The sequence below is a fragment of the Nansenia antarctica genome (genome assembly GCF_963989245.1).
Source record: "Nansenia antarctica genome assembly, chromosome: 10".
NCBI lineage: Eukaryota > Metazoa > Chordata > Actinopteri > Argentiniformes > Microstomatidae > Nansenia > Nansenia antarctica.
Window position 1 is genome coordinate 22,637,276 of NC_137680.1, and position 11,774 is coordinate 22,649,049.

The 11,774-nt window shown below is 41.2% G+C and overlaps 1 protein-coding gene across 1 annotated transcript in view; it reads right to left on the minus strand.

Moving 5' to 3' along the window:
- Positions 1 to 6,583, minus strand: part of LOC308166761 (mothers against decapentaplegic homolog 4-like) — a gene marked incomplete at both ends in the record, with an annotated part of 47,815 nt that extends 41,232 nt beyond the window's left edge. Inside the window, one exon of the mRNA XM_080541086.1 lies at positions 6,347 to 6,583. Within this exon, the coding sequence (XP_080397212.1) occupies positions 6,347 to 6,583 (237 nt within the window). The remainder of the gene's footprint in view (positions 1 to 6,346) is intronic.
- Between the last annotated feature and the right edge of the window lie 5,191 nt (positions 6,584 to 11,774).

The following is an 11,774-nucleotide window of genomic DNA, read 5'->3' on the forward strand; positions in this document are numbered from 1 at the left end:
CCCATTGAACAGATTTATTTATTATCCTATCTTAAGAAAACTAATGTAACACTCTCATCTGGGGATTGACACGGCAAATCAAATGAAGAACTACAAATCCCAGATGACAGGGAGATGACGTATGACTGCTCTGATGAATCAACCCCTATTTCATTAATTTTCTCTATATAACGACGTCGATCATTGATCGGCAACGACACTATATAATAGTTTGCCTAACTGGCCATCGGATTTGGGCTCCTAATATCTAAAAAGCACTACGGTTTTCTTATTTTATCTGATTAAAGTAGCGAAGACCAGAAATTCCCATTGACCACCAGTCAAACTTCTCCGCTTCTATCACCCAAAAAAGGGCGTGGACATTCTGATGACAGGGAGATGACGCGCAATTGCTCTGATGAATGGCTTTCCTGTTTTCTGCTGCCCTTCCTGCTTCCTGCTGCCCTTCCTGCTTTCTGCTGCCCTTCCTGCTTTCTGCTGCCCTTCCTGCTTCCTGCTGCTCTTCCTGCTTTCTGCTGCCCTTCCTGCTTCCTGCTGCCCTTCCTGCTTCCTGCTGCCCTTCCTGCTTCCTGCTGCCCTTCCTGCTTCCTAAGCTGCATATGATGATAAATACATATGATGATAAATACATATAAAACGGAGGTATGATATATGGCCTTCCTGCTGCCCTTCCTGGAAAGAGTCACAAAGTTCAATGGCTGAAGTGAAAAGAAGTGTTTATGGAACATTCCCAGGAACTCTACAAAACGCATCTACAGAAGAGAGCCAGAAGGAATTCCTTAATGAAAACAATTCTAGTATAACATCTAAGCAAGTCCAGAGCAAATCCAGAACACGCATCTTCATAATTCCTAGTTTTAAGCATGGTGATAGCCAGGGTTTTTCCTGGCTCAAAATGAGACGGAGGTGGTACCAGTGGTGTTTGACGTCGGGGGGACCCATGAAGCGGGGCTGTCTGGGGGTCCTCACACGAGCATCAACATTTTTTTATACGGTGCCTTTTCCGTCCTCAGTACAAATCATGTTGTATTTTGTCTAAATTTGGACAAATACTAATTCCATTAGGTTTTTCATGTATAGTCAATTGTTATTTATTATGAATACAATGATATGGGCTTCAAAGTTGTTGTTTTCTACATTTTAAAAGCTTTGGTTAAAGATGTAAATGGAATTTTGCATGGGATTTGGGATGTCCCCAGTGTTGTTCATTCAACTTCAATCCAAAAAATAACTATTAAAAACATATACATTTCCAAATATGTTATTATTATGTCATTTTCCTGATCAATATCTATTGAAATCAAATATAGTTTTTATCAACAAAAAAAATAGTTTGTACAAAAAATTAGGGTTGTATGCTTGTCCCTGCGATCACTGTCCACCCTGTTATGCTGTGTTAATGTCCCTTTTAAAAGAAAACCATATTTCTCAATCACATCACTCTCATGAGGTGACATCACATCAGTGGAGGGGATTTCAAATGTTGTAAGTTGTGTGATTTTCTACCTCTTTTACCATCTGATTTTTATGTTTTTATCCAGTGAGTTTAATGTTGTTGACCATAACGTGTCCACCCTGTTATGCCTAAATATTGAGGAGATCAATCAAATTGAATCATTTCAAAAAAAGTATTTAGTGCAAATTAGATTCCTCATCAAGTATTCATGGTCATTCTAGGCATTATGCTAACACAGGCAGGCTAAAGGCTAACTTTAACTCAAAATGTCCACCCTGTTAGTGTCCACCCTGTTATGTGTCCACTCTGTTCTGGAGACACTCGCCCTATTCAACTACAGAGGGTATTCTAAATAAAATACAATTTAGGTGCCTGAGCTCGACCACTATGTTTTTCAGCAAGCTAGATATGTCCTTCATATAATAGAACATTAAAATATAGATAAATCAACAATTTATTTTTCACAAGTTATGAAGTCCAAATGGCACCATATTTAAAAAATGCATTCTGGTGAATTTAGATGCACCAATTTGTGCCTTTTTGGCATCCATTTATGGTGGAAATTTCATTATTTATGTAAAGGGAAACACTGATAATATTCAGGCACCAGATGACCATTCAAATTATAATGTAATATAATGCAATATAAGGCTCTCAGGCATTCTGTACTTTCAAATATGTATTCTCCTTGAATCAACTATCAACTATCAGCTATTTCGCTAGCAAACACGAAAGCTAACTTATTTGCGAAACAGCGCCCCCGCCAGCGCCCCCGCCAGCACGTCACCAATCCACCGAGTGCAACGCTTGTAGAAAATACGACCATCAGAGTTTTGTCTAGAGCTGGAGGCGGCTAGAAATATGACGGAGGCGGCCGCCTCATAATACGACAGGGTTTTTCCTCTATGCAGGAAAAACCCTGGTGATAGCTTCATCATATTATGGATGTGCTTGTGCTCAGGCAGGGTTTGGGTAGGGGAGTCAGAAGCAATAGAACATTTAGAAATGGGTGGTTTATAGTCTAGGTCTGACAGTGTGGTTCCCTATTGAAATGAAGGACCCTACAAAACAAGCCAAGGGTATTGATTCTGAAATTGTGTGGATTATCATAATTGCACTCAAATGGAGTCAATTTAACTTATTATGCATCTTGTTGAAGAAATGTTTACATTTGAGCTGTGTAATTCTTGGAGTACTACAGGAAAGTGGTGAATACTTACAGGAAATCTATGGGAAGGAAAATGCCTAAAATAGAGCAAAAATATATATAAAAAACGCTCCCTATTTACTCCCTTAGACGCATTTTCATGCAATACAGTGATACAACCAGCAGGGAGAGAATGATGGTAGAGTGCATAGTTGTGGCGCTACAGGGGACGGTACAGGACGGCACGGATTTGTATCTTACCCATACCGTACATTTCGCACCGGCCGGCAGCGGGGATTTTAAATCCTCCATTTTAAACCTCCATTGGCTAAAAGCTATAATTTTGGCTCTACAAGTGTTAACATGTCATTTTATGAAGTTTGAATATGTTTTCAGGCGAGAAAGAAACCATATATATTCCCAAAATGTGTCCAGTTTATCAAAATAACCCGTTTATATATCTGATCTGACGGTTTTTTTCCCCCACTTCTCAAGCTAGCTACATTACGTTGCTGAGATACCTTCACTGTGGCCTTCGCCAGAAACATTGTAACATAATTGCTAAACAAGTTGTTTTGGGGGGCCAATATCTTGAGCTAGCTAAAGTAAGTAGCTTACTATATTGTGGTCTTAGCAGTTGGTAAACGAACAGGATTAAAATAAACATATATGAGCAATAACATATTGTGGGCTTGCTACACCAAGCACAATAACAACCAAATTCTTCTGTCTGAAGCTACAATACTGGGACCATCGTGACTGGGCTACAGGTAGTCAAATAATAGGCGAACGTGTGTGTAAGACACAAATAAACTTGGGTTTCATGCATTTCAAGTGGCATCTTTTTAATCATGATGACGTAGTTATGTCTAAGAATGCATTAACATGGTGTTAATTCCCAATATACTGAAAATACCACGGCTCATCCGTGATCAGACTTAGCTGGGGTGCTGCAGCTGAAGAGTATCAAATAGAGTGCAAAAAACAGCATTTGCACACTCAAATCTGTGCAAAAAACAATGTTTATTGTGAGCTTTCGGTCTCAAGGCTCTCGGACCATTGTAAACAACAGCTGTATGACGCGTCCCTTATCAATCAAACCAATCAACGGTCTGCAGCGTCACATCGTAGCACGGATCAGTGTTTCCTCCAGGATTTTTCACATTAGTGGCGGAGAGGCCAATCAAAACAACGACGTAATTTCACCAAAAACTAGAGGGAGCGTGGCCGAGCGGCGATGTTTTATATAGCAGGGGATCAAATACCAAGATATCCTGAAAATGGTCGGGGCCGACAATCGTAAATGTTGTATGTGTTCAATATTTACGACCAAAAATCCTTATGTGTGTGGGCAACTCCCGACAACTCCCGACTAGGGTTGCCAGATGGGCTCGTTTTTTGGGGGGTGGAATTAGCGGTTTTAGACTGTGGTTAAGGTGGAAAATGTCAATCCCATCTGGCAACCCTGTTCGCGAGTCCGATTGTGACGTGGATGGAATGTAGCCAATCAAGAAGCGAGCTGACTTCTTCTTTTCGGATGGGAATATCAGCGCACACCACACACAATACGATCAAGGCTGTTCAGTACAAGATTTTTTATCTTCATGTGTGGGGTCTGTCTCAGATAAAAAATCTGTTAAGATTTAGAAAATCCCTATGTGTGTACTAGGCTTTAGTGGACTGAATCAATTTGTGGGGGAGGAGATTCATTCGTGGCGGCCCGCCACGAATCAATGCATATAGAGGAAACACTGCGGATAGTACCTTTCGCTCCGTGTCAGGAAGGGTAGCTAAAATCAGTACGGGTACTACGGCCTGGTACGGGCCAGTTGGCAGTGGAAAAAGCAAAACAAAGTGGGAGCACAGGTTCTGGTACGGTACAGGACGGTAGTGGAGAAGCACCATTGGAGTGTATCTGCAGGCTAGTATTAGAAAGAACAAACGGTAAGGTACAACTGTGGTTGGTGGTGAGTGTTGAGGGTTGGATCATTTGAACGCTACAAATTAAAAGGAAAAGCAAAAGAGCCAGACTCGATGAAGCAAGGTAGCCTTCAAAACACACACAGCCAGCAACTTGAATAATACCAGTTTTACGTATTTTTATAATCAACATATATTAAATGCAATTAAATTGATTTGGAATGTGGCACTATTAAATCACTGTAGTCAGGGCCAAGCTAGGGCTAACAGCAGGCTAACAGAGGAGGGACAGGGCCAAGCTAGGGCTAACAGCAGGCTAACAGAGGAGGGACAGGGCCAAGCAAGGGCTAACAGCAGGCTAAGAGCGGGCCAGAGAGAAGTAGCCTCTAGAGGTACAGCAGTGTTTCATCTGAACTAGGTGAATCAGCCTGTCTGTGTCCCGAGTACTTTGAACGACCTTCAAAATGTCCTATCAGCCATGACGACCATGACGACCACACACTTGAATGGGTGTGTTTCATATGTTTGGGAAACGTTTGTCTCTTGTGTCTATTCTCTTCTCTTGGGTCAGTTTAAGACCTTGACAACAGATCTGTCATCCAAGGAATGTACATGTGTTTTAATGTCTTTTAATTGTTTATATTGTGTAAATGTACTTTGTAATTGGTGTGTAATTAATTATGTTTGTTATTTTGAATGTACATTTAGAATTGTTTCATGTCTATAAGCAGGGCTCCTCCAAAAGGACCTCCACTGCCTTAAGTAAAGGTTTATCAAAAATAAATTAAAACAATGAGTTTCACTGCCTATTGTTAAAAACAACCCATAGAACTTGTAGTAGTGATGTCACAAAATACCTCATTAAAATCAAGAACCAGTGTCATAATGTCATATTGAACTTATTGTTGTGATGATGAAAAAAATGAAAAAATGAAACACTTATCCACGCCTTCATAACTTCCCGACTCGACTACTGCAACAGCATCCTCTACGGTTTGCCTAATAACATCCTAAACAAATTCCAATACGTCCAGAACTCTGCTGCCCGTCTGCTCACCTCCTCTCGCCGCCGTGACCACATCACCCCAGTCCTCCAAAACCTACACTGGCTCCCGGTCAATTCAGGATCCAATTCAAAATCCTACTCACGACTTACAAAGCCATCAACAATCTGGCCCCCTCCTACCTTGCCGACCTCGTCCCCCTCCACACCCCCTCCCGTTGCCTCAGGTCTGACGACCAAACCACCCTCAAGACCACCAGGACCAAGCTCCGGACCTGGGAGGATAGGGCCTTTTCAGCCGCAGCCTCGTCCCTCTCACCCCCCCCCAACCACATCAGACAGGCCAACACCCTCCCAACATTTAAACAGGCCCTCAAAACCCACCTCTTCAAGCTTGCCTTCACCAGTTAATCCCTCTCCCCCCCTCCCCTTCCCATGTGCCCCCAGCACTACCTTAATTAGGCCCCTATACTTTCTTTTATTTATTTTTTGTGTCTTTTTATTATTACTACTCAATCTTTTCAGTTTGTAAAGCGTCTTTGAATGTCTAGAAAAGCGCTATATAAGTCTAATGTATTATTATTATTATTATTATTATTATTATTATAATTCAGTTCATTCCATCACCAATATTGTCACCTCAGATAAAACTAGTTCGTCACAACACACTTCAAGAATCAAACATCAAGATCATGACGTCACAAAGAACCTGTGTTGTGATGGACAATGGACAATGGTCGACCGACTGAACTAGTCGGTCGACGGTTGGCCAGGGTGGCCGGCTGACAGGACACAGAGATGGCCGGTGAGTCTGACTGACCTGCAGGCGTCCGTCCAGGGTGCGCTGGATGGTGACACACTTGCTGGGGTGCACACCGTTGGTGGTGATGGCGGTGATGAGGGAGTCCAGCTCCTCCTTCTTCTCCTTCAGCTTCTTCACCAGGCTCTCGATCGCCCGCTTGGCGAAGCCCTCGTTCTCCCCGCCCTGCCGGTGGCACATCAGGCTGTGGACGATGCTGAGGCAGGCATCGTTGCTGCTGGGGGGGTTCACAGACATAGTCTCCCTGGAGGGTTAGGAGAGGGCAGGGTGGTGGTGAGAGACAGAGGGAGAGGGGGAGAGAGACGGGAGAGGTAAGTAGAGGCAGAATATGTTCACCATCCAAATATGTTTTTAGGACATTTCTGCTTTATTGGGATAGAGATTGACAGGATGGGTGAGAGAGAGCGGGGATGACATGCAGGATATGTCGATGGCCAGAATCGAACCAGGGATCTTGCTATGATATGATGGCATGCGCCACTTACACACCCTATCATGGCATCTTAAGATGACATCATGGAAGCATCATAACAAGTGTCACTAGGAAGCTACAAATTAACAAATACAGTGGTTCTTTTTTTTCTCGAGTGGGGCAGTCCCACTCTTATATTTGTATTGGATAGAGAAGAAAGACAAGAAAGTAAGGAGGAGAGGGCATGTCAGCAGGACATGGGCCGCTTCAAACCCATGCCGACATGGGCGTATGTGTGCCCTGTAGGCCACCAAATACAGTTGTATTGCTTGCTTGATTGATTGGTTGATTGATTTATTGATTGATTGGTTGATTGGTGTGCTGACATTGGATTATATCAATCCCATAGTGTGACCTACTGAGGTGGTTATAATGTTGTTGCAACAACTTCAACACACAATGTAGGGGGAAAACACTTTAAAACAATTTACTGACTTTACTCTGAAATAGGAATGTTTTGACTCATCTGAAAGTACATGAACTTTACCCAAACATATGAAACACACCCATTCAAGTGTGTGGTCGTCATGGCTGATAGACATGTAGACGGAGGATGCTGTGATTTAGGCCTATTTACCAACATGTCTCCATGTTTGCCACACTGTTAAGTTACAGAGATGTTAGCTGAAACAACAATGAAGACAGGTTTTGCGATGTAAAGACAAAGTAGTTTAAAGTATTCCAAAACAACCACAATGTTGAAGACGACAGTTTGGGACTTGAAGAAAAACTCTTAATATATCCAGAGCAGTGTAGCCTCCAGTCATATATCCAGAGCAGTGTAGCCTCCAGTCATATTCCAAGACGGTTTAAGGACAAAGGCAAATAGTTTGTTATTACACAGGTTGACAAAAGCAATGTGGCATTCTTGGGAAAAATAATAATCAACTCCAGATGCACATCGACGTCATAATCCACTGTCACTGGACAGACAGGTTGATGAGAGGAGGCCACGCTGTCTGACTGCACACTGATCGACCAGTAGACTGGAGGGATTCTACAGGTTATCTGTCAGCGATCCACAGACACTAACCAGAAACCTCCCTCCCCCGCCAGTAATAATCAAGTATCGTATAACATACTTACAAATCAACAGGAATACTGTACAAAATACGCTGGGGGAGATCCTGGAGAAGTATTCCAAGTGTGTTTCCCCCTTCCTCCCTCTGTCTGCGGTGCTGTCTAACTCGCCTGTTATCAGTCTATCAGCTTGTCTGTCTTCCTCCGAACATCCTGCTGCCTGCCTCCCTCCCTCCTCTCCCCTCTCTCTCTCTCTCGCTGCTTGCAATAACAAAAGGGGAAAGAGAACATCGTGCGCGTGAGTTGTCTGGGGCAGAGCGTCTGGCCAATCAGCGCGGCCGTCTCATCCCAGACAGAGGGGCGCTCAGCCAACGATGACGCGGCTCTCTCCCCGCCAGCCGCGCCGCCGGGGGCTCGTGTCTGTCTGGCCCGCCGCTGATTGACAGGTCGGCGCGGTTGTTTTTTTAAGGTGGCGCCGGTGAGGTTACTCCGCCTCCGCCCCCTCCCCTCCCCTGTCTAGCCCCACCTACTCACGGCTGGCTGGCTGGGTGACACTGCTGGATGGAATGAACCACACAGTAGTTCTCACTCTCAAATACTCTCAAAGAAGAGTATCTTCTTCTCTACTAATAAGTCACATTAAAAGTATAGGATGAATACTAATACTAACAAGGTCTGTAAACATGTGTTAATGCAAGTCTACTACTGTGTTATGTAATTCCTCTGTAAGATTTAAACCTCTTTGAAAGACACTAAACAAATGGCACTGCTTTTGTTCGATGAACTGTAGTTTATTTGCTCTGTGTTCGCTGTCTAAATTGTGTTTTTATACATTTAACTGCCTTTGGGAGTGAACTCCCTCAGTGTAGTGCCCAGTATAGCAAACTGTTGAGATCATCATCTCAACAATGGCTTGTTAGATGAGCATCTGCATAGCCACAAGTTTACGGACCACTATGTGGCATTTAAAGGCCCACTCCAGTGACATGTCAAGTCTGCCAGCTGCAAAACAAGACTTGCACAATAATATAAATAGCGGAAATATATATATATATATTATATATATGTATATCATTTTGGCCGAAAGTTCAAAATCTCAGATTGTCTCCAAAAGTGAAATGTCTGGAGCTGACATTGGTGTGAGACAAGTAGCAGAGGTGGTTTGGAACCAGACTCTCCTGATGAGTAGCCCTGCTGAGCCATGTCTGTCACCCTCAGACCTTGAGGATGTCCTCTTGGCCCAATGGTAGACACTTTGTATTTGCCTGTAATAACTGAATTGTTATTTTAGCAAGATATTTGTTATTATAGATGCTTATTTCTCCACATTTACACGTTCCATTGTAATATTTTTTAAAATATAACTTCTAGTTAGGAAACATTTAAATTTGACCAAAGAGAAAAATAGGCTACTCTGTATAATATAAGTATAAGCAGCCATTACTCCGCAAACGCACATTTCACCAATATTTGACAAGACAATAGTCTTGTCTAGTAGTGTTATTATTCAATTATGCTGCATAACAGACCTAAATCACACATTGTTCCTAAACTCGTTAGGCTATAGGCCTGCTGCATTAGGCTATACTACTGCTGTATTATGCTATACTACTGCTGTATTAGACTATACTACTGCTGTATTAGGCTATACTACTACTGTATTAGACTATACTACTGCTGTATTAGGCTATACTACTGCTGCATTAGACTATACTACTACTGCATTAGGCCATACTACTGCTGTATTAGACTATACTACTGCTGTATTAGGCTATACTGCTGTATTAGACTATACTACTGCTGCATTAGGCTATACTTCTGCTGTATTAGACTATACTACTGCTGCATTAGGCTATACTACTACTGTATTAGACTATACTACTACTGTATTAGACTATACTACTGCTGTATTAGACTATACTACTGCTGTATTAGGCTATACTACTGCTGTATTAGACTATACTACTGCTGTATTAGGCTATACTACTACTGTATTAGACTATACTACTGCTGTATTAGGCTATACTACTGCTGCATTAGACTATACTACTACTGCATTAGGCCATACTACTGCTGTATTAGACTATACTACTGCTGTATTAGGCTATACTGCTGTATTAGACTATACTACTGCTGCATTAGGCTATACTTCTGCTGTATTAGACTATACTACTGCTGCATTAGGCTATACTACTACTGTATTAGACTATACTACTACTGTATTAGACTATACTACTGCTGTATTAGACTATACTACTGCTGTATTAGGCTATACTACTGCTGTATTAGACTATACTACTGCTGTATTAGGCTATACTACTACTGTATTAGGCTACTGTATTAGGCTATACTACTGCTGTATTAGACTATACTACTGCTGTATTAGACTATACTACTACTGTATTAGGCTACTGTATTAGGCTATACTACTGCTATATTAGACTATACTACTGCTGTATTAGACTATACTACTGCTGTATTAGGCTACTGTATTAGGCTATACTACTGCTGTATTAGGCTACTGTATTAGGCTATACTACTGCTGTATTAGGCTATACTACTACTGTATTAGGCTACTGTATTAGGCTATACTACTGCTGTATTAGACTATACTACTGCTGTATTAGACTATACTACTGCTGTATTAGGCTATACTACTACTGTATTAGACTATACTACTACTGCTGTATTAGGCTATACTACTGCTGTATTAGACTATACTACTGCTGTATTAGACTATACTACTGCTGTATTAGGCTATACTACTGCTGTATTAGACTATACTACTGCTGTATTAGACTATACTACTGCTGTATTAGGCTATACTACTGCTGTATTAGACTATACTACTGCTGCATTAGACTATACTACTACTGTATTAGACTATACTACTACTGTATTAGACTATACTACTACTGTATTAGACTATACTACTACTGTATTAGACTATACTACTGCTGTATTAGGCTATACTACTACTGTATTAGACTATACTACTACTGTATTAGGCTATACTACTGCTGTATTAGACTATACTACTGCTGTATTAGACTATACTACTGCTGTATTAGGCTATACTACTACTGTATTAGACTATACTACTGCTGTATTAGACTATACTACTACTGTATTAGACTATACTACTACTGCATTAGACTATACTACTGCTGTATTAGACTATACTACTACTGCATTAGACTATACTACTGCTGTATTAGACTATACTACTGCTGTATTAGACTATACTACTGCTGTATTAGACTATACTACTGCTGTATTAGACTATACTACTACTGTATTAGACTATACTACTACTGCATTAGACTATACTACTGCTGTATTAGACTATACTACTACTGCATTAGACTATACTACTGCTGTATTAGACTATACTACTGCTGCATTAGGCTATACTACTGCTGTATTAGACTATACTACTACTGTATTAGGCTATACTACTGCTGCATTAGACTATACTACTGCTGTATTAGACTATACTACTGCTGTATTAGACTATACTACTGCTGCATTAGGCTATACTACTGCTGTATTAGACTATACTACTACTGTATTAGGCTATACTACTGCTGCATTAGACTATACTACTGCTGTATTAGACTATACTACTACTGCTGCATTAGGCTATACTACTGCTGTATTAGACTATACTACTGCTGTATTAGGCTATACTACTGCTGTATTAGACTATACTACTGCTGTATTAGGCTATACTACTGCTGTATTAGGCTATACTACTGCTGTATTAGACTATACTACTACTGTATTAGACTATACTACTGCTGCATTAGACTATACTACTGCTGCATTAGGCTATACTACTGCTGTATTAGACTATACTACTGCTGTATTAGACTATACTACTGCTGCATTAGGCTATACTACTGCTGCATTAGGCTATACTACTGCTGTATTAGA